A 27,690-nucleotide genomic window follows, 5' to 3' on the forward strand; every position below is an offset into this window, starting at 1 on the left:
CAAAAGGGTAAAAAGTCATAAATATGTAGGTATATCAACAATGGCTCTTACAGTTGTACCTATACAGTTCTTTATATTGGCAATTGCAATATACCGTATCTAAGAGGCTGAATCCAAATTTGTACCATTAAATCTTTAAAGCAAAAGTATTCTGATGAAAGGATAGGGGTGTTTCAACATGGTTTATTCTTGATTTCTCATGCTAATGAGGTGACCTTTGAAATGTTTTAAGTCTTTGTTGCCTCACACTTAACATGGTTTCTAGTAAAGGGCAAACCAACCATATACCCATGACTAATGATGGAAATTGGAAGACAATACTGATTAAAATATTGTATATCTGAAATCTTCTACAATAATAGCATGTGCATGATCATTTACATTGAGTCAGTGCCGGACAATCGTCTGATAAGAACATGATCACAAAATAAGAAAATAACATTGTTCTATCCCTACCCTCGAAGGGATTGGTAATCTTCGAGAATCCTGTAACAGTAACGTCACTGTGTATATTGCATGTTAGAACTGCGGAAAAAGACAACACAGATCATATCATGTTAATCTGTCAGGAAAAATGGACCCGAAATAGTAACAGTCCTCTGGGAATGAGGAGTGAAACATGTCCGTGTCCAATGGGACATTCGTTTCCCCTTCAACTGTCACTTGAATCTATCAGCCAGGCAGAAACAGAAGACCTTCTAGTAAAGAGGTTAAAGGTTTGTGTGCTGTGTTCTATATTCCCACATGGTGGCACTGTGGCTCTATGATTAGAAAGCTACATCAGGTTGTTTTCCTGTAATGCCATCTGTGACCTCTCACAGCCCTGTCAATGAGAGATGCAAACAGCAGCGCAGTTAACGGACATTTCACTACAATTACCGCACTGAGCATGCACTTGTTACGCACTAAATGTAATGCAAATATTAAAGTTTGACACATACAGTATCAATGTCTTTAGTCACATTGTGCAGCATTGTAGACTATTACATATCTCATATTTATTTACATGTTCGGGCAGGGAGACAATGAGTACATCTCCTGTGTTTGAACAGGGAGCGGAGATGGGAAATCCAAGCAGAGACATGAAGCAACGGCTTTGTCACCACAATGTTTTTGCATGTAGAGAGAGAGAGAGCCTGGAGGCCAGCTAGCTAGTTCAGACACAGCTGACATGCTCAGCGGATGTGGGGCAGACACTGACCAACTTCTCTAACATCCCAGAACCGTTTTCCTCTCTCTCCAACCTCATTCTGCCTTTAACGCCCCCATTATTCCCATTGTGGCTGCTACAGTTACAGCCATTGGCATCTTTCCCGCAGAGAATAGGAGTGACGGTATAAACAGGAAAGACAGGGTTGGCTGGGGTGCTCTTGGCTGGGGTGCTGTGGTAGATACACTGTAGGTAGCGGTGGAAGGCCTGTCTGTAAGTCCTGTTGAATAGAGTGTAGACCAGTGGGTTGACACCAGAGGAGGCATATCCCACCCAAACGAAGACATTTAGGTGCACTGCCAACACAGGCTTATTGCACAGGCTTATTACAGAGTCCTCACACAACACGCTCAGCACGTTGGTGATGAAGAACGGACACCACATCATCAGGAAGAGGAAAAACACCACACCCAGGACCTTGGAGGCTCTCCTCTCATTTTTGATTGATTGAGCCACGGCAGGTTTCCCGCCAGGTCCCGCAGGCTCCTGCCTCCCTGCTGTAGAGACGGGCTGCGAGGAGGCTTGAGAGGCAGAAATATTGGAGGCTGCAACAGCTGGCAAGGCCTCGGGACTAGGGTCCTGTTTGAGGAGGCTAAGACTGTCCCCTGCGGGGAGCCTTGGGGTGATGCCGAGTAAGGTAGGCCGGTCGATCGAAGCCATGCCTCCATGCAGGTAATCAGAGGCTTGGCACTGCAGCACACGCACGGTCAAACAGTAGCTGACCACCATGACGACCAGAGGGACGAAGAAGGCTACGAAGGAGCCCATCAGGACGAACCTGTGCTCGTTCAGTACACAGATCCCATTGACAAACACCTTCCCCTCATCATACAGGCCAATCACAGGGATGGGCATGGAGATCACTGTCAGAGAGAGAGAGAGAGAGAGAGAGAGAGAGAGAGAAGATGGACGGGACAGGACAATGAATATCACATTTAAACCAATGCACAAACACAGCTACATCTATCTCAAAACGTCTTGTTATTAAATCAGAGGAGGGGGGGGATCATAGTGATTCCTATTAACCACCAGAGGCTTTCAAAAAAGGACACGAGGGTGGAGAAAATAGTTTGGAGGTTTTTGTTGTTGATGAAGTCGACAGGCTCACAGGTTGCCTGGCTATCCGATTTCCGCAAAACCAAGAAGCCTTGAGCCGTCGAGACCATGATATCCTGTCCCGTCGGCAACCATTTAGAGCATCTCTCAGGATGAAGATGCCATAAGGCTCCCCTTGAGAGCCCCAGGAGAGGTGAGAGAAAAGTATTCCTTCTTGACAGACAGTAGACAAAGAAAAATAAGGTTTCAAAGTAAGTCACTATCTCTCTAGACGCACTATCTCTCGCACGCAGACAACACCGTGGGAGCAAATGATTTAGATCTGGGGGTTTTTTCTCTTCTATTTCCAGTAGATACTCACCTATGGAGATGCTCCAGACAAGGGCGATCTTAGCCTTGGCCTTGGAGAGGGAGTTGGAGCGGCTGTGTTTGATAGGGTTACAGATGCCCAAATAGCGGTCCAGTGAAATGGTGCACAGGTGCATGATGGATGCTGTGGAGAACAGCACGTCTAGGTAGATCCAGATGGGACAAAAGGGTCTGGGGAAGGGCCACAGGTAGTCTGAAGAATGGACAGGCACAGTTCACCAATAATTACTGACATTTCATTATCAAATAGGAACACTTGCTTTGTGACCATGCAAACAAATCCAAAGTCATTTTTCAGTCTCATACAGTATATCATCAATATAGACTGCTATGATGTTACTTGAAAAATACCCGATCAAAGCCTTTTCGACGCTTAGATCACACCGACAGCGTCTTTGCATTTTGGTACACCAGAATTACATTCATTTCCAACGAAACGCTGCGTTTGCCTTGCAGCGTTGCGTCGCAGAGGCAGTTGCAGTGCGTTCGGTGTGCTTCGTACTGTTGGATTTAACGAACGTATTCGTCAAACTGTCTGCGTAGACGTCTTGACAGAAACTGTAGCAGAAGATGAATGTCGAACTTTTGTTGCGTACATATCCAGATGATGCCGCGTACTATTTTGCGTACAATGATGCTGCGTACTAAGGACAACGTCGGTGTGATCGAAGCGTTAGCCTTCATGGCACGAAAGTAAGAGGGGAGAGTTTCTCTTGCTGTTGCCCCAGTTGCACAAACCCATTTGTTCTCAAATAAACACATGATTTAAAGCCGCTCAGAGTAATAGGGCTTACTGAAATAAGGAAATTGTATGGGAACTGGGAAGGGGATAATCTCACATTGGAGGGTCAGGGGTCCCCTTACAAGAAAACATTTTGAAATTCATACCTGAAATGACATTTTCTCATGTGAAATAGATGTTTTCACATGTTGAGCTTAAATGTATTTGCCGTTGACATATGACATTTGCGTTTACTATGTTAAAAACTTTCACATGCTGAATTGCATTTTTAAATGTGAAAAACAGTCACGTGAAAATCACATTTGCTGTTTCACGTGTAAAAAAAAAATTCCACATTGTGACAGTTTTCACATATGGAACTGCATTATTTTTTTTTGTCACGCGTGAACTTGCAATCCCACATGTGAAAGTAAAAATCTAATTTGTACTTTCACATGTCAGAAAACTCCACATTTACTCCAATATTTGTAAACAAACACAGTATAGCCTAAAAACATGGTTAATGCTATAATTGTGATAACATAGGTGGTCAGTCCTTGCATCCATAGCGTAGTCTATGGATTTGAAAGTGGTTGCATTTCTCCAGCCTCATCCCTCAGCTTTTTACAGAAACTGTGGTGGGGTGTACTATTTTGGTTCTTAATTGTAAATGTTTCAATTATGGATTCCCTCTTAGAACACATTTAACAGAGTAATAGTGTTATTATATGATGCAATCCTCTAGTTTGTGAATTACCTTTGTGACATTAATATCATGCAAAACTTCTGAAGTCGAGAATACAATTCTTAGTATTGCAAACAAAAATAACGATATTGAAAGCAAAAAACATAAACCCGAAAGTATTGATAGCAAAACAAAATATTGCAAATAAATAATTGTTAAATGCAAGAGCAAATAAATTGTAAATGGATGCCAAAACATTTTTTCAGCTAACATTTTTCATGATAACACAATTAAATAAAATGCCTCCATATTTCCTGCATTTTTCCCCATATTTGTTTATGTCACCCTGGCCTTTAATTTCACTTCCTTTTTTCTAGTTTCACCCTGCATCCCACTGCGGGTTTGCCTCTGAAGTTAAGCAGGGTCGGTCCCTGGATGGGAATTTTTATCAAATTGAAGCTCATTTACTGCATTTCTACACAATTAAAAAATTGCAATTTGGAGCACAGCAAAAACAAGCCAAATTGACTCCAGCCATCACCTTGTTGCCGTAGCTTCATTCACCTCAGTCAATAGGGGACTTAAACATTCTACAAACACGTCATACAAGAATTAGCTGCTACACACTAGCTCAGCACCGGGATTAAAACTCTAGTTTAGTTTCATGTCAAATCAAACAGCAGCTAACTAGCCAAAGCTATCTACTACAGCCATCTTTACCTCTGCATTGTTTTGAGAAAAAGTTGCGCTGTTCCCAGCTGCTCCCAGAAGAAGGGTGTGTGGATTTCAGTCAGGGTAATTACAATGGCAGACAAACATTATTTTAATTGAGGGTATCTCCATAAAGCCAGCCAGCCATACAAACAGCGTTCCATCCCATGGCGACTGCCATACCCTGTCATACCCAGTTGACGCCCCTGCCTCCCAGTAAAGCCTTTTATCCCTTTCTGCTTTCAAGAGATCATTATCCAGAGGGCAAACCAACACTGCTTTGCAATTCTAAAAGAGTTCAACCTACCACCTACCATAGAGAATGTTAATCAGTGAGACGGGCATGACGAGAAAGCCCACAAGCATGTCTGCCACAGCCAGGGAGCGCAAGAAGAAGCTGGTAGCATTCTGCAGCTTCCTCTCCAGAGACACAGCTAGGATGAGGAGGATGTTGCCCGCCACAGTGAAGAAGATGACCAGTAAAATGAGCAGAGCAGGCCAGTTCTTCTCCTTGTCAGGTGTCTCCGGTCTGGACTCAGACTGATTCCATTCCATGGGGAAACTCAGATTAAAGAGAACGGTAGTGCTCTCTGGCAGAGTCATCCTGTCACTGAGCGAGGTTAGCGTGGAGCCAGCCGGACCCTCCAAGCAGGGTTGCTGCTGTGCTCAGACATCATCTGTGTTCCAAGGCACTACTATGGAGCCCAACAAATGTTTAACTTCCTGCGCTGTCAATGATCGACTGAAGGTTAAGTTCTTCGTGTCCTTGGCTGTTCCGGTTATTTATTATGATTATTTTAAACCAAATCTGCAAAAGAAACCGAAACAGTTTTGAGTTAGTCAAGTTTCTGGAAACACATTTCAATTTTTTCCCCCCAGGCCAATACTAATATACTATTTTATTTATTGAAATGACGTATTACTAGAAATGAAGTGCTATTTGCATGTGCACATCATTACAGAGGACAGCTTTAGAGCAAACAGCAATAGGGGTGATTCTCTAATTGCTCTGGTTTAAATCCACTGTTCCTGACAGATGGGCTGGATGCTCTGGGCTCTCTACTGGTGCCAAAGAGGATGTGCAGTGAGTGTCCATGGGACATGGATCTGGATCTGATCCACTGAGTTAAGGAACAGCAGGACCGCTACAGAAATCATGCCTATAATTTCTAAGCAAACAGCTGGAGGCAGGGATTTCTACTATTGAGCTCCATTTTTATGGAATGGTCTGGTTATTCAGGTGAGAGACGCAGACTTGGTCTCGACCTTTCAGTCTTTACTGGAAACCCATTTATTCAGTAGGTAAGTGTAGTCTAGCCCAGGAGGGCTAGGGTGATCGCAAAGGCACTGGAGCGGCGAACCTCCCTTGCTGTCTCTGCCTGGCCGGCTCCCCTCTCTCCACTGGGATTCTCTGCCTCTGACCCTATTACGGGGGCTGAGTCACTGGCTTACTGGTGCTCTTCCATGTCGTCCCTAAGAGGGGTGCATCACTTGAGTGGGTTGAGTCACAGACGTGATCTTCCTGTCTGGTTTTGCGCCCCCTTGGGCTCGTGCGGTGGAGGAGATCTTTGTGGGCTATACTCAGCCTTGTCTCAGGATAGTAAGTTGGTGGTCTGGTGATATCCCTCTAGTGGAGTGGGGCTGTGCTTTGGCAAAGTGGGTGGGTTGTATCCTGCCTGGTTGGCCACAAGGCCCCCCGACCCACCCCGGTCTCAGCCTCCAGTATTTATGCTGCAATAGTTTATGTGTCAGGGGGGCAAGAGTCAGTCTGTTATATCTGGTGTAATTCTCCTGTCTTATCTGGTGTCCTGTGTGAATTTAAGTATGCTCCCTCTAATTCTCTCTCTCTCCCTCTCTCCCAACCCTCCCGGAGGACCTGAGCCCTAGGATCATGCCTCAGGACCACCTGGCCTGATGACTCCTGGCTGTCCCCAGTCCAACTGGTCGGGCTGCTGCTCCAGTTTCAACTGTTCTGCCTGCGGCTAGCGAACCGTGACCTGTTCACTGGACGTGCTACCTTGTCCCGGACCTGCTGTTTTCGACTCTCTCTCTTTCTCTCTAACGCACCTGCTGTCTCAATGTCTGAATGCTCGGCTATGAAAAGCCAAGTGACATTTACTCCTGATGTACTGACCTGTTGCACCCTCTACAACCAGTGATTATTATTTGACCCTGCTGGTCATCTATGAACATTTGAACATCTTGAAGAACAATCTGGCTTAAAATGGCCGTGTACTCTTACAATCTCCACCCGGCACAGCCAGAGGAGGACTGGCCACCCCTCAGAGCCTGGTTCCTCGCTAGGTTTCTTCCTAGGTTTCTGCCTTTCTAGGGAGTTCTTCCCTAGCCACCGGGCTTCTACATCTGTATTGCTTACTGTTTGGGGTTTTAAATTGGGTAACTGTTTAGCACTCTGTGACATCTGCTGATGTAAAAAGGGCTTTATGAATACATTTGATTGATTGATTGATGCAGTCTGACTAAGAACAGTAGCGACTGACATGTCTGTCTCTGTGAATAAAATAGAATGGAATTGATAAATAGAGCATTGGATGCCTCATTTAATTAAACATGCAAAAGTTCAAGAATAAACAGCAGGATAAGGCATTATGCAGAGAAGATGACTCAAATCTGCTTAAAAAAATATCATAGACTTGATACAGCACTTGGCTATTGAAGAAGACCCCAGATGGTATTGCATGCTGTTCTTCTGTAAGAACAGCCTAGTGCTGATGTGTATCACATCTGTCTATGTGCCACACCGGGAGTCTATGCTGTATCTACAGTATGATAGCCAGACTACAAGGCACTACCACCGTAAGAACATACACACGTCACACCATGCCGTGCTATAATCCCAAACAATGTCAATGCATTATCCTTCAAAGGGGCAAAATGAATAGTGAATGCTGTGGCAGTGGTACATGAACAGAATTAAGTTGTAAAACCAGTAATTTAACATATAAAGATTAAAGAGGGAGACAAATTAGAGATAGTCCGAGTTGATTTTAGTACCTGGCTGTCTTCATTCCTCTGGCAAACAGTGATTCGACACTTGAAAGTAATACTTTTTTGTCACCTTTCATTTGTCCATGGAACACCAAGCAACATGAACTTATTCCTGGGGGAGTCATGGAAATTGTAATGTTTCAAAATGTATGCCACTGACGATGTCTGTAGGAATGATGGCGTTACCTTTCTACAGATGTAGGATCTTAATTTGAGACAGTTTGCTACAGCTGGAAAGTAATCCTGCAGCAACAGTCAATTTAAATTATTATGTAGATTATTATGAATGGACATTTCTGTAGTGGTTGAAACAGTTTTTCATTAGGGCAAATCAAGATGGACATTTCAAAGTAGAAATTACAAACTTAAGAAGCCTTTTTAAAACTCAAACACACTACAAGTTTGCATTTCCTGCTATGCAGGAAAATACTCAGCAACAAAAGAGTGATCAAATTAAGATCCTACATTTGTATGTGTTCCTCCATGTACATAATCTGTGTTATATCTTTCTGTGCTATAAAAGTCTTAAGTCAGACTAAATGTGTTGATGATATATCCAAATCTGTTCAAGCTTTAGCTAACTCCTCTGACTTTTGTAATGCCAAGTATGGTATAATAACGCATGATAAAGGAGGTAGCTAATACACTAACAAATCTGGCTATATAATAATAGCTCTATGTTTATAACTCAAGAATTCATTCCACTTCAGTTAGGCCTATCATAATCAAGCGTCATCAGACAAACATTACAGTACTGACAGACAGAACCCAGACTGAGGGCCTGGGAAGAGCCATAGGCAGGACAATGTCCTAGAGGGTGATGCTATGACTGGCCTCCCAGGAGAGGAAAGGCTACTGTGAGACTGTTCACTCACAGTGGTTCTGAAGAGACCGTAATTAACTTGACATCTAGAGCTGGCAGGACTCATAGGGAAATGTCCTTGTCAAGGTGACAGAATAAGTGTCTCACACATTAGGAACCTGTAGCAGACTCTGTTGATTCACTTCAACTAAACTGAGCTGCCTGACTCACATCGGGGAACGAGAGAGAGAGAGAGAGAGAGTCATCATGTTGGCTCTGTAGAGGCAAATGACCACTGTACTTTCACCTGTGCTTCCTTATTAAAGAGAGAATTAGCTCATGTTTGTAGATTACTCAGTTTATAGTGTAGTAGTTGTTGGGTCGTTCTTGAATTACGGTGGCAGTTGGGCATGGCATTTTGGGGAAAGTTTTTTTCTAGATGAGTCTATTTGGATGCATCTTACATTTTAGCAGACACTCATATCCAGACTGATTTACAGTAAGTACATACATTTTCGTACTTTCTTTCCTGTGGGAATCAAACCCACAACCCATGCATTGTAACCACCATGCTCTACCAATTGAGCCACACAGGACCCATTACAACATGACTCATATGGTAGCTTAATTACTTTAAATACATTAAACCATTGTGCCACCAGAAGTAGTAGTAACACCAATGATGTATTTTAGGTAAATGAGGGTTTTCTGAAATGGAGGCCAGATGATCAAATTTTAGGTCATTGACCCCTTAAAAATTCTTTACATGCATAATTACACCAACTGAAAATACACTTCGCGGCAGACTATGGGGAATGAACTGAAAGCATCTTCAAGACCCGAAATGTATTAAATAAGTGAATGAAAAAATCAAAACCTTTACCATTACAAACGTAGACATAGAGGACAGAGAAAAGCTGACCCCCGATATAATCTGGGATGCTTTTAAGGCGTACATTAGAGGAATGATAATCTCATACTCGGTTAAAGTTCAATCTTAGTTAGAAATTAAAATGTAACAAAAATGTCAATAAATCCCTATTTTTAGAAAAGCCCATAAAAAATATTTACAAGGTAAAGAAGAAAATACAATTTCTAAATTTATGCAGGAATATGATATTTTACTTTTGAAGAGAGCCAACAACTACAGGTTAAACTCTAATAAATCATACTATTTAATGGCAAATAAACATGGTAAACACCTAGCAGCCCTCACAAAATGAATACACGCCAAACCAGCTATAATTTTAAAAGATAAAGATACAAATGTGTTAATTAGAAACAACAACACAATTAATGACAGTTTTAAAAGCTTCTATGAAAATCTATATAAATCAGCATTTAACAACAGTTGAACTGATCCTACAGCCTTCTTAGACTCAACAACCCTGAAGCAATTATCAGCAGACCAAAAATAATCACTAAAAACAGAAATCACCCAAAAATAAATATTAGACACTGTTAAAACATTCACACAGAGAAAAGCACCAGGATTGGATGGCTTTCCCATAGAATTTGTTTGAACATTTTGGGACAAAGTAGCACCCCTATTTACACAAATGACAACACACATGCCACTCAATTCAGTGCTTCCTAGTTCCATGAGTCAAACAGTTTTTTCAGTTATATTAAAACCAGGAAAATCTGGAGAGTTCCCTGCTGATTACAGACCCAAAGGTTAATAAATTGTGACAATAAAATAATAACAAAGCTCATAAGAAATATAATGGCAGAAGTCTTACCACACTTGACACATATCAATCAAACAAGGTTTATTAAAAATAGACAGTTAATAACAAATACAAGAACGTTTCAGTTTAATACAATACCGAAAAAACAAGACATAGATTCATCAATAATGGCTGTTGATGCTGAAAAGGCTTTTGACCATCTTGAATGGCCTGTTCCATTGAAAACTTCAGAAGCTTTCAACTTTTCATCTGAAATAATACATTTAATACAAATATTATATAAATGTCCTAAAGCAAAAATATACAGAAATAATACATTATCTGATGAAATTGTTTTAGAAAGGTCCACAAGACAGGGATGTCCTCTCTCCCCCATCCTGTTTGCACCAGCAATTAAACCGCTTGTAAACAGGACCCAAACGTAACAGGTATCAGTATTGGTAAACATGAATATAAACTAAAATTATTTGCAGATGATCTCCTGATATACCTGACCAATATTGAAAACTCAATGCCCCCTTGCTAAAAGTATTTTCAGAATACTCAGGGCATAAAATTTGTGTGGATTTTTTAAAAATAATGACAATAGGAAACATGTGATCTACAGCAATCTGTTAAGTGGACAACAAACAAATATAAAATACTTAGGACGCTTAATAAGTGACAACAAACAACAAATATATAAAGATAACGTTATCCCATTACTCAACAATATGAAAGCAGATCTAATTAAATTGAACAATCTTCCCATAAACCTTACAGGTAGAATAAATCTCTTCAGAATGGCATGGCTCCCAAAGTATTTAATACCAATTACCCCATCCAAGATATTATTTTTAAAAATATACTCGGTTATAACCGACTTTATATGGGCAAATAAAAGTCATACAATAAAAAGTAAAGTTTTACATCTTTCTAAGTCTGAGAGTGGTTTTAACCTTCCAGATTTGGAATTGTATCAACTCGCCACCCAGGGCTTTTACTTACTACTTAAATGCACTAAAGAGGAACAATAGGTACACATTGAAGATGCGCATGCTCATCCCCAGAATAATTTTGCGTGTCTATTTTCAAAGGGTAAAGCTAAGAATATGAACAACTTCTTAGTTAAGAACACTATAACAATATGGAAGAAAATGAAACGTATTCTACAATAACTAATATCACTCCCTAAAAACACAACTCTATGGAACAATCCTTGGATAGTTTTTCAGAATTCACCGCTAAATTGGTCCACATGGAAAACTAAAGATATAGAAACTGTGCATGTCTTGGTAATAGGAAATACATTTATTCCCATTAAATAAAAAGCAATTTTGGACTGAACAACATAGATATTTTCAAATACATGCAACTTAAAAGTTTCATTTCAAGAAATGTAGATTTGAAATCCTTTGGACAGCAGAGCAATCTTGAGGGAGTCCTCTTCTGAGTCAGAAAGGGATGTTCATATGATAGGAAAGATATGCAAAACCTTGCAGAGAGCCTATCCAACTGACAATCTCTTATCATTTTTTTTAATAAACTATTGGAACCGAGACTTAAAAAGACTGATATTGGCACAAGATGGAGGGAATGTGAACATAACTAACAAAATTACAGTTAATGAACATTTACACTTAATCCAGTATAAACTAATATATAGAATTCACAAATTCTACAGCACAACGGCAGAGTCGTCTTAAGTGTAAAACTAACAATGACTCAATAATCCATGCCTTCTGGGAATTCTATAAAGTCATAAAGTTATGGGCGGAGTTAGAAAGTTGGCTATCAGAAGGATTATAATGTAAATGTACTTTTAATGTGTCTGAATATTTCAAGACATGACATATGAGGGTGCAATGAGATACCCAATGGGTTGGATGATACTTTTCTCTTCAGTCATCTTGAAAAATGTATACTTAAAAACTGGAAATCAACCAATCCTCCATTGTTACACAATTGAGCCCCACATTGGAGGTGTCATAATACCCATAAAACCTAGTGGTCAAACTGGTAAATGTTTCCAATTGTTTTTCCACCACACATTTTCCCATAGGGGATTTTAGAAACATTTAAAATAAGGGCTGTGATTCGCGTAGGCTTACCCTGGCGTGACATTTCGATAACCAGGTAGTCTAGTGGTTAGAGCGTTGGGCCAGTAACCGAAAGGTTGCTAGATTGAATCCCTGAGCTGACAAGGTAAAAATCTGTAGTTCCTGAACAAGGCAGTTAACCCACTGTTCCTAGGCCGTCATTGTAAATAAGAATTTGTTCTTAACTGACTTTCCTAGTTAAAATAAAAAATATATGTACATCTCTCTAAGGCAAGGTGACTTCTTTTTTTAATATTCGGCTCTATTTACTCTCAGATTCGAAAATGCTAATGGGCTTCAAAGTCAACATCATGCAAAACTACAAATTCCTGCAAGCTCCTGCACGTCATCTCTAGCTGACAACTTTGCTAACAGTCATTTTGTCAATTTAAAACTTGCACAAGACTGTTCACATAATTGTCCATTTAAAGAAATGTAGACAATTAATGAATTACTACATTTAGCTAACATTAGACAGTTAATCCAGAGATTCTTACCTTTGCCTCGATTAGACAGTCTTGTCCAGCTCATCTTGGCCTTTGTAGTTCTTTATGATAGCCACATTAGCAGCTAATTAGCATTTCATATTTGGGGGGTAAATACAGGTGAATATATTGATAAAAGTCACCTTGTCCTAGAGAGACGGTTATCAACACGGTTATCAAAACATCATGCCAGGCTAAGCCTACACGAATCACAGCCCTTATTTTAAGTGTTTCTAAAAATCCACTATGAGAAAAATGCATGGTGGAAAAACGATTGGAACCATTCCCCTGTTTGACTGCTAGATTTTATGGGTATTATGACTCATATTGTCATACTCTACAGAAAGGTCAAATTCTTTATTATCTAAATGTTGAAAGCGTGTGGGCGACGGAGAGAAACAAAATGGTGCAGTTTGAGGCCATGTGGCGAAGAGTGATGTGGGCGCTGGAGATGGGCGTGTGGGCATTTGGCTCTGGGCAGGGGTGATTCTGTGGATGTTTGTGTGGTCCTGTATGTTGTCGTTTGTATGTGTATCTTTTGTATTGTTTAAAAAATAATACTAAATGTCTTACAAGTCTTACAACAAAAAAATACTAAAGTGATATGACTAATAATTTTGCTCACAATGTAAATTCCCTTCATTTAATTTGAGTAACAAAACCAAAACAAATTATCAAAGGAATCTTCAAATGTATTACATATTAAAAGGGTGGGATTAGCTAATCATTTGTTTTAGGAAACTAGGCGTAGGTCACTACTTCACAGGAGAGACGTTTGAACGCAAACTTTTTTTTTAATGCCTTATCGAACATATGAACTTTCATGTGCCTTAATAACAAACTTGTATGCCATCTGTAAATACTAATAAAATGGTTAAATTACGAGCCTGGTTGGTTTAGCCACAGAAATAGACAGCCACCTTCCCGCTAGCCATGATTGGCTGAGATAATGAGTGGGCTGGACATGCCGAGAGATGAGTTTGGATTGGTCTGCCATATAGCATGCGTCTGTCTATTGGAGCTGGTCAGTATGTCTAGGTAATCCTCTCTAACACGGCTTTTTTAAAAATGTGTCGCGTAGTAAAACTGCAAAAGTGAGTTTACAAGTTTATTAACTTTCAAAGCAAAATTACTTCCCATTGTTCCTCAACTGTAGTGTATGATATAGCATTTTGTAGCTCTGAGTCTTTACTCTTATCCAATGTAAAAAACACAATTTCTAATTTTGCTACATTTTCTTTCATGTAGACCCCTCCCCCGATAACAGTTTGTCACTGGAGGTCCTTGTACAGTCTATATTTGTACTGAGTGATTTTGAAGGTAATAACACCAATGACATAAATCTAAGGGACACATATTTGTAAAATAAATAGGTATTTTAGTAGCCTTCTTTGTTCTTATTGATCCATGCAATATATTAAATACTTTTGTTAAATACTTTCTAGAATTCCAAATAATAGATGTATATCTCAAAATCCCCAAACATGTCACTACAACTACTGGGTCACTACTGGGACAAGTACTTTAAACAATGTACAAACATAACATTTTGCAGTATACATTACTGGCATTATCTTTTATCATTGATAAACAGGTCAAAATGAATAAAAACATATATGACGTGTAACTTTTTGTGATTTGAAAGTGTTTATCAAGGGTGCAAAGGCGAGGGACGCAAATGCCACAGCAATTCAAGAACGACCCTGTTGGTTTCCTGAGATTTCCCAAATTGGATCCATTTCGTTACCGTCTCTGACATAAACTTTCAGAGATGGGTCCGGTTTGCACGGGCAAAAACCACTATAGAGATAGTAGTAAGGAAAAACACATGGGATTGGGCTGTTAATGTGTCCCTTTGGGAACATTATGGGAAATGCATTTGTCTGAAACATGCATTTACTGTACAGTATAATATTGAAGAAGCAACATGTGTCCCTCACATTGAACCTCCCTTGAACTCAGAGGCAAGAATACCAACACACTATGTTTGAGGTTTCCAGCTGCTGTGCAGAAAACAGAACACATACGATAATGGTAATCTCTCATGAGCATCTGACCAAACTATGTGAGATTTCAGTTCTGGGGTAACCAAGACTACGATGATAACAATAAAGTATATTATTTGGTCTTCGTAAACAGCCCAATTAATATGCATGTTTCATGATACCGTTGTTTCTTTAATATGACTTTTATTCATCTTAGGTGGGCTTACATGTTGTAGACATAAGCAATGATGTTCCTACAGTCGTGGCCAAAAGCTTTGAGAATGACACAAATATTAATTTTCACAAAGTTTGCTGCTTCAGTGTCTTTAGATATTTTTGTCAGATGTTACTATGGAATACTGAAGTATAATTACAAGCATTTCATAACTGTCAAATGCTTTTATTGACAATTACATTAAGTTGATGCAAAGAGTCAATATTTGCAGTGTTGACCCTTCCTTTTCAAGACCTCTGCAATCCGCCCTGGCATGCTGTCAATTAACTTCTGGGCCACATCCTGACTGATGGCAGCCCATTCTTGCATAATCTGTCACGTCCTGACCATAGTAAGATGTTATTTTCTATGGTAGAGTAGGTCAGGGCGTGACAGGGGGTGTTTTGTGGGTTTTTTCTATGTTTTATATATCTATGTTTAGCTCTAGTTTTCTATTTCTATGTTGTTGTTTTTTGGGTTGATCTCCAATTGGAGGCAGCTGGTCCTCGTTGTCTCTAATTGGAGATCATATTTAGGTAGGGGTTTTTCTTCCTGGGCTTTGTGGGTTATTATATTTTGAGTAGTGTTTGTTTCTCTCTGCGTCACAGTTTGTTGTTTTGTCAATTCAGTTATTTATGTATTGCAAAGTTTCACGGATTAAGTAAAATGTGGAACTACAACCACGCTGCACTTTGGTCTGCTCCTTTCGACAGCCATGACATAATCAATGCTTGGAGTTCGTCAGAATTTGTGGGTTTTTGTTTGTTCACCCGCCTCTTGAGGATTGACCACAAGTTCTCAATGGGATTAAGGTCTGGGGAGTTTCCTGGCCATGGACTCAAAATATCGATGTTTTGTTCCCCGAGCCACTTAGTTATCACTTTTGCCTTACGGCAAGGTGCTCCATCATGCTGGAAAAGGCATTGTTCATCACCAAACTGTTCCTGGATGGTTGGGAGAGGTTGCTCTCGGAGGATGTGTTGGTACCATTCTATATTCATGGCTGTGTTCTTAGGCAAAATTGTGAGTGAGCCCACTCCCTTGGCTGAGAAGCAACCCCACACATGAATGGTCTCGGGATGCTTTACTGTCGGCATGACACAGGACTGATGGTTGTTCTCCGAACAAGCTTTTTCCGGATGCCCCAAACAATCGGAAAGGGGATTCATCAGAGAAAATGACTTTACCTCAACAGTCCAATCCCTGTACCTTTTGCAGAATATCAGTCTGTCCCTGATGTTTTTCCTGGAGAGAAGTGGCTTCTTTGCTGCCCTTCTTGATACCAGGCTATCCTCCAAAGGTCTTCGCCTCACTGTGCGCGCAAATGCACTCACACCTGCCTGCTGCCATTCCTGAGCAAGCTCTGTACTGGTGGTGCCCCAATGCCGCAGCTGAATCAACTTTAGTAGACGGTCCTGGTGCTTGCTGGACTTTCTTGGGCGCCCTGAAGCCTTCTTCACAACAATTGAACCACTCTCCTTGAAGTTCTTGATTATCCAATAAATGGTTGATTTAGGTGCAATCTTAGCCCTTTTTGTGCAAAGCAATGATGACAGCACGTATTTCCTTGCAGGGAACCATGATTGACAGAGTAAGAACAATGATTCCAAGCCCCACCCGCCTTTGAAGCTTCCAGTCTGTTATTTGAACTCAATCAGCATCACAAAGTGATCTCCAGCTTTGTCTTCATCAACACTCACACCTGTGTTAACGAGAGAATCACTGACATGGTGTCAGCTGGTTCTTTTGTGGCAGGGCTGAAATGCAGTGGACATGTTTTTGGGGGATTCAGGGCATTTGCATGGCAAAGAGGGACTTTGCAATTAATTGCAATTCATCTGATCACTCTTCATAACATTCTGGAGTATATGCAAATTGCCATCATACAAACTGAGGCAGCAGACTTTGTGAAAATTAATATTTAAGTCATTCTCAAAACTTTTGGCCACAACTGTATATTATGAGGTTGCATTTAAGATAATATTTGTGCTGGAACTTAGACTGTAGATGAAAAACCACATGCTGGCAGCCTTACAGAATATCCCCTTCTAAATGGTCTATGTAGTGCTGTTCATGCATTTGACTGTCTGGCTCTCATATGGGAACAGCGTGTTGAAATAAAAACCTATCTGCAAGCCTCCTCTGTTGTGTAGGCAAATAGGTCCCCAGTCCAGTTCCACAGAATAGATTCAAAAACAATATGATCTTCATCCCAGGGAAGACTTGCAGTGCCAACACTGATGTCTGGCATGTTCAACCCAGGCTAATGTAAAGAACAGGAGGCTGCTGAGGGAAGGACGGCTCATAATAATGGCTGGAATGGAGTGAATGGAATGGTATCAAACATATGGAAACCAGGGCCCACTCCAGTCTCCTTTTCACCTAATTTATCTCCTGATTTACTTAACAAAAGGCACATCTTAATAGGTGGTCCATGTAGGGTTGCAAAGGGATGGTATATTACCGGAAACATTCGACGTTTACCAGTAAACTACCAGAAGTATTTGGATAAATTCACTTATAGTGTATAAAGGTGTTAAAAGTTTAGTATTTGGTCCCATATACAGTGACTCTACAAAGTCTACAGTGACTACAAACAGACATAGGGTACCCTCTGTAACTTTCTCACTCATCATTTTTCATTATTCCTTCAGGATTATCTGTAATCATGGTAGCATCCACATTAATGTAGAAGTGTTCAGAAACAAATTATATTCTTATTTACAATAAAAGTGACTCCAAAATGACACAATACATTATTTACCAATCATTTCTATTGGGCACAAAATAATCTTAAACACAAGCTAAACAAACTGCAAATGCATCCAACAAGTTTGTAGAGTAACAAGTTTGATGTAGTCATTGCGTGCTAGGAATATGGGACCAAATACTAAACCTTTGACTACTTTAGTTATAAAAAATCTTTAGGGGTGTCAATAATTTTGACCTCTACCTTTTTGAGAAAATAAGTATTACTTGTTAAAGAAAATCTCTTTCTCTGAGCAATTGTAAAAGTATAAAATAATCTAATTCCACAATTTTTGTGAGCATAAAATATAGCTCAGTATTTGAAATATTTATTTTATACAGTCATTATTGCTCGTCTTTAACAAGGGTGTCAATAATTTATCACCCCACTGTATATGAAAATACTGACTAATAGTAAACATTTCAAATCCAAAACGCTGGAGTAGAGGAACATTTTAAAATGTTGCTTCACTGTCAAAATACATATTTTTGCAACCCACCTCCTTGTTATTCCATTTCCATTTACGTGTGTTGCGCATACATTCAGTAGCATCTATGAATCACATGAATATGAAGGCATACAGTAAATGTATGAAAGCGTGTATACTCATTTGAAATGTATATAGTTCTGTCCTTGTGATGTTCTTGTCTATCAATGTTATGTATTATGTCATGATTCATGTTTTGTGTGGACCCCAGGAAGAGTAGCTGCTGCTTTAGCACTAGCTAATGGGGATGCTAATAAACAACTAAATACTACATATGGAGGGGAGTGTATATATATATATATATATATATATATATATATATATATATATATATATATATATATACCCATTGATTCTGAAGAACATAATTCCTCATAAGCTTAGTTCAACTGTTGCACTCCATCAAAACCCAAAATCTAAGCTTGTTCAACTCCAATGTCTGTAAACATTGTAAATGTTAACAAACACTGTATAGCCTAAAAGTAGAAAGAGAGAAAATGTTGCAATTTTATAACAGAAGGTCAGGGCCCTGGGCGCGTACCCTTCATGCCTGGTTGGTAATTCGGCCATGATTAGACCTACTATAAATTTAGAAAGCGTGCTAGACTAATTTACCAATATATATATATCTTTTTTGGCTGACATGGACTAAGTGAGTGACGGCCAGTGACTGACATAACTAGAGGAAAACTGCTGACGCACAACCAAATTTGTGTTTTCCACTATTCTAAATCCCAACAGTAAGTTGCAACCGCTTATGTTGCTTATGCCCAGGGCTGGCCCTGCTCAATTGGCTGCAGATTGTCTACAACCTCCCACCCATGCTACCAGATTAGGCCCGCCTCAGCACAGCTCAACCAGACCAGGCACATCACAGCACAGCTCAACTAAACCGGGCCCACCTCGACTCAGCCCAGCTCAACACAGCACCGACCACTACCCTAGGGTCTGGCAAAACTCTGCTGAGGGTAGTGCAACCACACTGCCCCTTCTTAATTCCCTCCACAACCTCCCGCCCAGGCTAGTTTTGGTTACCCTCCCTACTCCAATCCCCAGGACAGGCCTGGGACTCTCCTGCCCCACCATGGCAGCCCAAACCCTGCAACAGGAGCCACACCAGAAAGAAGGAGAAGAATCGCTCTCGGCGCTCCTGCCTTCTTCCCCCGCGTCCGGACTTAAGACTCTCAAAACGCTTTGAGCCCCTGTAACAGCTGTCTTCTGCCGGGGGCTTGGGGGGGTTCCCTCCATGGCTGTGGATGCCCCTCCAGCTACCTCTCCCTGTCCTAGTCAATCAACTGCCTGGGCAAAGCCTGGACCACTGCAACCCCCCCTCCGCTGGGCCATGCTCTCTGGATCAGAGCCATTTCCCTTTGGCTGTTGTGGCCGGTGTCTCAGCAGCCCTCTTCTCAGGTGAGTTCTGTGGCTCTGGCCTCGCAATCTGCTTCGAGACATGGCAGAGACCGGATCATTCTGGCTATTGTGATAGGGAGTTCAATGTTGATGCATATATCTGTACCTGGGGCAAAGACTTTGTGTTTTCCTGGGGCCAAAGTTCAGGATATCACCAGGTTGATTCCTGAGGCTGTGAATCAGTCACCGGGGGCTGATACTGTCATGGTTCATGTGGGGTCAAGGTTCAGGATATCACCAGGTTGATTCCCGAGGCTGTGAATCAGTCACCGGGGGCTGATGCTGTCATGGCTTATGTGGGGTCAAAGTTCAGGATATCACCAGGTTGATTCCCGAGGCTGTGAATCAGTCACCAGGGGCTGATACTGTCATGGTTCATGTGGGGTCAAAGTTCAGGATATCACCAGGTTGATTCTCGAGGCTGTGAGTCAGTCACCGGGGGCTGATACTGTCATGGTTTATGTGGGGTCAAATGACATTATGAAGGGCAGCTCAGACCAGCTGAAGATGGATTGTAAAGAACTGATTGGGTCTCTACTTGACACCAACAAACACCCTACCCTCTCTAAATCGTGGCATTGAACGGTTCAGCAGACTTTTAGCTCTCCATAACTGGCTACGAGACTATTGCAGCTCCGTGGGTGTATCATTTATTGACAATTTTGATACCTTCTGGAAATAAAGCTTGTATTATAAGGAGGATGGGATCCACACAAATCATTTGGGTTCCTGGATCCTTTCACAGCTCTGTAAGGCTGCATTGAGACAATGACTTATCAATTACCCAAGTCCAGCTCATTTAATCCCTACCATTGGTTCGCTGAGATGTCATCATGCTTCAGAAAAATGAACATTATCCTAGGGGCGTTGGAAGTCACAATGTAAGTAACCTAATTTATGTCCATCTTACTGCCCTGAATACCTCTGCTGATCTTACAGCTATTGTACGCAGTAATCATATGCCTATGAACTAGAGTAATACTATTAGCACTGTGGTGGTGTGCCCTAGTAGGAAGTCCACTGTGTGCAGCTCACCCTGCACTTATAAAAATAACCTGAGGATATCTACCTCTGCTAAGCTTCCTAGTAAAGCAAGAAAAATAATCAAGAATCCCAGAAAAGTGTCAAAAATTGCCACTGTGGGAAGCTTCCACAAGCTTCCCACAATAAGCTGGGTGAATTTTGGCCTATTCCTCCTGACAGAGCTGGTGTAACTGAGTCAGGTTTGTAGGCCTCCTTGCTTGCACACGCTTTTTCAGTTCTGCCCACACATTTTCTATAGGATTGAGGTCAGGGCTTTGTGATGGCCTCTTCAATACCTTGACTTTGTTGTCCTTAAGCCATTTTGCCACAACTTTGGAAGTATGCTTGGGGTCATTGTCCATTTGGAAGACCCATTTGCGACCAAGCTTTAACTTCCTGACTGATGTCTTGAGATGTTGCTTCAATTTATCCACATCATTTTCCTCCTTCATGATGCCATCTATTTTGTGAAGTGCACCAGTCCCTCCTGTAGCAAAGCACCCCCACAACATGATGCTGCCACCCCCGTGCTTCCCGGTTGGGATGGTGTTCTTCGGCTTGCAAGCCTCCCCCTTTTTCCTCCAAACATAAGGATGGTCATTATGGCCAAACAGTTCTATTTTTGTTTCATCAGACCAGAGGACATTTCTCCAAAAAGTACGATATTTGTCCCAATGTGCAGTTGCAAACCGTAGTCTGGCTTTTTTATGGCAGTTTAGGAGCAGTGGCTTCTTCCTTGCTGAGCGGCCTTTCAGGTTATGTCGATATAGGACTCGTTTTACTGTGGATATAGATACTTTGGTACCTGTTTCCTCCAGCATCTTCACAAGGTCCTTTGCTGTTGTTCTGGGATGGATTTGCACTTTTCGCACCAAAGTACGTTAATCTCTAGGAGACAGAATGCATCTCATTCGTGAGTGATATGACAGCTGCGTGGTCCCATGGTGTTTATAGTTGCGTACTATTATTTTTACAGATGTATGTGCTTCCTTCAGGCGTTTGGAAATTGCTCCCAAGGATGAACCAGACTTGTGGAGGTCTACAATGTTTTTTCTGATGTCTTGGCTGATTTCTCTTGATTTTCCCATGATGTCACGCAAAGAGGCACTGAGTTTGAAGGTAGGCCTTGAAATACATCCACAGGTACACCTCCAATTGACTCAAATGATGTCAATTAGCCTATCAGAAGCTTCTAAAGCCATGACATCATTTTCTGGAATTTTCCAAGCTGTTTAAAGGCACAGTCAACTTAGTGTATGTAAACTTCTGACCCACTGGAATTGTGATACAGTGAATTATAAGTGAAATAATCTGTCTGCAAACAATTGTTGGAAAAATTACTTGTGTCATGCACAAAGTAGATGTCCTAACCGACGTGCCAAAACTATAGTTTGTTAACAAGAAATTTGTGGAGTGGTTGAAAAATGAGATTTAATGACTTCAACCTAAGTGTATGTAAACTTCTGACTTCAACTGTAGAAGCACAAGTATTTCGCCACACCCGCAATAACATCTGCTAATCACGTGTATGTGACCAATAAAATTTGATTTGATTTGAACACAAACATAGACACATGCATACAAACACACGATAACATACACACTATACACACATGGATTTTGTGTTATAGATAAGTGGTAGTAGATTAGAGGCCTGAGGGCACACACTTAATATGTTGTGAAATCTGTTATTAATGTATTGTAATGTTTTTCAAAATGTATAACTGACTTAATTTTGCTGGACCCCAGGAAGAGTAGCTGCTGCCTTGGCAGCATCTAATGGGGATCCATAATAAATACAAATACCAAGACTTCCTGTGCACACCCAGAATGGAGCATTGGCAGCTACTCCGGTCCCCTGCAGCAGCTCTACTCTTTTGGTGGGACCTTCATCCGGGGTCGACTGAGATCTGGCAACGCTGCTTTCCCAGTTCCAGCCCTGCATCCAGCGACCTGAGGGAGGTCTGTCAAATGCTCAGCCTGTTCTGCCCTCACGTGGTTGGCCAGGGACCTTGGCAATGTCTCAGCTCTCTCAATAAATAGCTGCAGATGACCCTATGCCTGTTAGCACTTATGGGAATGAGCTGAATACCCCCTCCGACTTTAAATATCGTAGGGGGTTGGGCTAATGCTAATAAACGTGCGAAGTATGATTTAAAAAAATTACACAATTTACATTTGAGTACAGGACTCGTGTCCTGACATTCTGGGTCTCTCGGAAACATGGTTTTGTGTCTGATAAAGACATTGAAGTACATTATTCTAATGAAATTTGAGCTCATGGTTGTAGATGTGTCCATAAACCAGAAGGCGCATATATTTGTTGCTGGGATTTACCGCCCCCCTGCTGCCATGGCGGATGCTATTGGTGCTCTATCTGAGTGTTTAACACATTTTCTCTCCTCAGAGTTGGTTATTTTAGGGGATTTTAATTTAGATTGGCTATATCCGGCCTCAGATCAATTTAAGAGTATATGGATTGACTTTAATATGACTCAATTGATCTCAAAACCCACACTGCTAAATGTGAAAAACCCTGTTTACTCCTCATTGATTGACTTAATTCCCCATAAATATTTCTCTATTGGAGTATTTGCAAATGATCTCAGGTATCATTATCCCATAGTATATATTACAGATACGAAACTGCAAAATACTAATCCTCGTTTAATTACGAAGAGACATTTGAAAAAGTTTCCTCAAGGGTTTTTACATGACATGTTCTACTCTGATTTAGCCACGATCTCCTGTAATTCCTGACCCTGAGCTGGCTCTAGAAAATGTATCCTCCATATTTATTCCTCTGGCAGATAAACAATTCAGAGTCAAAGATAAATCTAACACTTCTGAGCTATCTGAGCTCATCCAGATGAGAAATCAGGCCTGTGCCAAAGCAAGGCAAACTGACTGTAGTGGACTGGCAATCTTTCAGACAATTGAGAAACAGATGTATTATCTCGATTTAAGAAAGCTAAATCAAGTTACTTTTTAAGCTCTATCTCTGACTCGGCAGGTGATCAGTAAATGCACTGAAGCGTACAACTTCATCTTCTTCCCTGCCTAAGCAAGTTCTATCTGACTCTGGCATCATAACTGAGAAGAATGGAATAAATGATTATTTTAATCATCATTTTATCTCGGTAGGCTTTTTAATTGAGAGAAATGGTGGTTTAATTGACCCTGGTCAGTGAAATGACTGCACTTCCTTCTGCCAGCCTCTAGCTGACTCGACGGTTAACCCATCAACTTCAAGTGAATCTTTGTTTTCATCTAAACAATTTGCTATCTGTGATGTGCTCGATGCTTTGCATAAGGGGCGGCAGGTATCATAGTGGTTAGAGTGGTGGGCCAGTAACTGAAAGATTGCTGGTTCGAATCCCTGAGCTGATAAGGTAAAAATCTATCATTCTGCCCCTGAACAAGGCAGTTATCCCACTGTTCCCTTGTAGGCTGTTATTGTAATTAAGAATACAAATTTTACTGACTTGCCTAGTTAAATAAAATAAAAAATATTGATGTAAAAAAAAAATCTACTGGGGATTGCCACCTTGATTGCTGAATCATTGACCCATATTTTTTACCTGACTATTATTTCTGTCACTATCCCCAAAGTTTGGAAGGCGGCCCGTGTACAAACCAATTCTGGGTGCTGTACTTTCTACATGAACAATATCAACTTGTCTGTAAAGAAAATGTAACCTGCTGTCACGTGTGCTCCCTCTCCGGCCTCTAGGTCACCAGGCTGCTCGTTATGGCGCACACCTGTCACCATCATTACGCGCAGAATGACGCCTCACCAAAGGGAAGCATCAGGGAGTGGCTTTTTTTAGATTTTGTTTTGGAGGTGATGTCGGGTCCGGGTGTTATAACCAGAGCTACTTGGGAGGCCTCAGCCGGTTTGTCGGTTTCCCATGCCTCGGCGGGTTCGATTGGTTCCCCTGCCTCAGCTGGCTCGACAGGTTTCCATTCCTCAGCGGGATCGATAGGTTGCCATGCCTCAGCTGGCTTGACCTGACGAACCGACTGAGGCTCCCGTGCCTCAGCTCGGTGAACAGGTTCCCGTGCCTCGACTGAGGTAACTGGGGAGGTCTCAACCGCCTCATCAGGCTCTCACGCCTCAGCCGGTTCATCAGGTTTTTGCGCCTCAGCGGAGGCGGCTGGTCTGCTCCTGATCCCCAGGATCGTCCCTGTGGTCGGCGTCCTGCAGCTGAACGCGACGGGGAGGGCGTACTGTCACGTATGCTCTCTCTCCGGCGCTCTAGGTCGCCATGCTCCCGCACCTCAGCTGGATCGACAGGTTCCCGCGCCTTAGCAGAGGTGACCGGTTCGCTACTGATCCCCAGGATCATCATCTTGGTTGGCGTCCTGCGGCAGGGACCGCACGTCGAGGAGGAGGTACTGTCACGTATGCCTCCCTCTCCGGCCTCTCGGTCACCAGGCTGCTCGTTATGGCGCACACTGATCACCATCGTTACGCGCATTATTACACTCACCTGGATTCCATCACCTCCTTGATTACCTGCCCTATATATGTCACTCCCTTTGGTTCCTTCCCCAGGCGTCATTGTTTCTGTTCCAGTGTCATGTCGGTGCTCTGTTTGTGTTTCTTGTTTTGTTCATTTATTTAATAAACGTATTCACTCCCTGAACTTGCTTCCCGACTCTCAGCGTACATCGTTACACCTGCACTTGTATGCCAATGACACTGTTGTGTATACTATTGCCCCCATGGTTGACTAGACTCTATCTGATCTACAGTCTGCCTTCATTGTATTACAGAAAGACTTTATTGAACTGAAATCAGTATTGAATGCAGGTAAAACTAAGTATGATCAATGGGCCCCACCCAGCTTGGTATTTCGACCATGCATACTACAAATTTAGTTGTTACCAATTGTCACGTGCTGACCAGGAAAAGGGGTTATTTGTCATTATAGTTGGTCAGGGCGTGGCCGGGGAATGTTTGTTTTGTGTGTTTGGGTATTTTGGGTTTAGGTTCTAGTTTTCCTATTTCTATGTTTATATCTAGCTTTTCTATTTCTATGTGAGTTTTGGCAATGACCTCCAATTAGAGGCAGCTGGTTGTTGTCTCTAATTGGAGGCCATATTTAGTTGTGTTTGTTTTCACTTGTGTTTGTGGGTGGTTGTTTCTAGTATAGTCTGTGCACCTTACTGGACTGTTTTGTCATTTGTTTATTTTGATGAAGTGTTTTCTTTAATAAAATAGAAGATGAGCACTTTACCTGCTGCGTTTTGGTCCACTCAATACGACCCATGTGACACCAATCCAAAATTGTCTTGCTGACATGGGCTAATTGAGTGACTACTGATGCACCACCAAATTTCGAAATTGCACCTTGTGTATTCTATTATTCTAACTCTCAACAGTAAGATGAGGCCACGACTGAGTTTCTAAAATAAAACACAAAAACAGTTGCCCATCCCTGATTTAAGAAAGCAGATTATTCAGTTGACTTTCCTATCGGTCCTAGACTATGGCGACATCATCTATATAAACTCAGCTGCCACTTCATTTCATCCGTTAGATACAGTTCATCATCGCGCGCAGCGCTTTATTACAGGCGATAATTGTAGTACTCATCACTGCAGCTACCAGAAAGTTGGTTTGCCCGCTTTGATGCTACGTAGGTTGATACAGTACATTGCTATGTTTTCATGTATAAAGCGCTTTTACAAAAAGTCCCAGTGTACCTAACATCTTCACTTAACTTTAGACATACGAGTTACCACCCACGGTCTCAGGGATGGCTAACTCTGGAAATTCCTTTGGTCTCTACTGAGTTAGGTAAATCAGCTTTAAGTTGTCTTGCACCTTATTTGTGGAACAATATTCAAAATATTGTTAAAATGTGATGTTCTGGTGCCTCTAGGACAATTCAGAAAGCTGATTGAGTACCTTATTACTTATTACTGATTTCCTGTCATTTGTAATTCAGCGCTCATCTGTAAAAGATACCTTGGTCTCAGTATGTCTCCCTGATAAAAATGAACTCATGTTGATCTCATGCACTGTCAGTCCTTGCATCCCGAGCTCCATCTATGAATTTGAGAATGTTTAAATATTTTCCGCCCATCCCTCAGCTTTAGGCTATAGCTAATCAATTTCAAATGGCTAGGGCTTCCATTTGAAGACGAATTAAGGATTGTGGCTTTATAAAAAATGTGGCTATTTAGAGTGGCTATTTAGAAGTGAGAATCCTAAAACTCTGTCTGTATAATAGCAAAGTGATGCAAATGAATTCAGTTTACAAAAAACATGTAGCCTATGTATTTGGAGAGCGCTTGTATATCTTTACATAGCATAACCCATCTACTGTATTTCAAAGCGAGAAGTTACATACCGCCGATGAAACTGTCGGATGTTCTGCGCATCCTTTTCGTTTTCACTTCCTCAAAAACGCGTTTTCCATCATAACCCCAAGTATTTCAGCTTCCTTTCATGAGAACTGTCGGTGTATAATCTGCATCAGATACAGTTGAAAACGTGAATCATCTGACTTCAAGTCGAGAACAAACCCACCCAGTGAGCACTGTCCGGCGCCGACGTCCATTCGACATTGAAAAGACGTTGAAATTTGGCCTTGGACCGAACCATATCTGAACCAATAATAGACGTCTATTGGTTCAGATTTGATTTCATTGTACAGATATGTCCGGACTGGACCAAACCTGAACCCATCATAGATGTCTATGTTTCACAAGTCTGGACAATGCAGCACCATATCATGGAGTACAGCAGAGTACAGTACAGTACAGTAAAGTAGAGTACAGTTCATTACAGTACAGTAATATACAGTAAAGTAGAGTAGCCTATAGTTCAGTACACTACAGTAGAGCACAGTAGAGTAAAGTATATTGTACTGTACTTTACCCTACTGTACTTTACCTTTCTGTTCTCTACTATACTAAACTCTACTGTACTATACTGAACTAAACTCTACTGTGCTCTACTGTACTGTACGCTCTGGATAAGAGCGTCTGCTA

At 41.3% G+C, this 27,690-nt stretch overlaps 1 protein-coding gene across 1 annotated transcript; it reads right to left on the minus strand.

The window, feature by feature from the left end:
• Positions 1 to 167: 167 nt before the first annotated feature.
• On the minus strand, positions 168 to 27,238 carry LOC106602953 (5-hydroxytryptamine receptor 2C). The gene is made up of 4 exons (XM_014196007.2): positions 27,048 to 27,238; positions 5,067 to 5,560; positions 2,628 to 2,828; positions 168 to 2,073 (listed from the first exon to the last, which is right to left on the minus strand). The coding sequence occupies exons 2-4, from the start codon at positions 5,353 to 5,355 to the stop codon at positions 1,157 to 1,159; spliced, it is 1,407 nt and encodes a 468-aa protein (XP_014051482.2). The 5' UTR covers positions 5,356 to 5,560; positions 27,048 to 27,238; the 3' UTR covers positions 168 to 1,156.
• Positions 27,239 to 27,690: the final 452 nt, after the last annotated feature.

The sequence above is a fragment of the Salmo salar genome, chromosome ssa04, assembly GCF_905237065.1.
Source record: "Salmo salar chromosome ssa04, Ssal_v3.1, whole genome shotgun sequence".
NCBI lineage: Eukaryota > Metazoa > Chordata > Actinopteri > Salmoniformes > Salmonidae > Salmo > Salmo salar.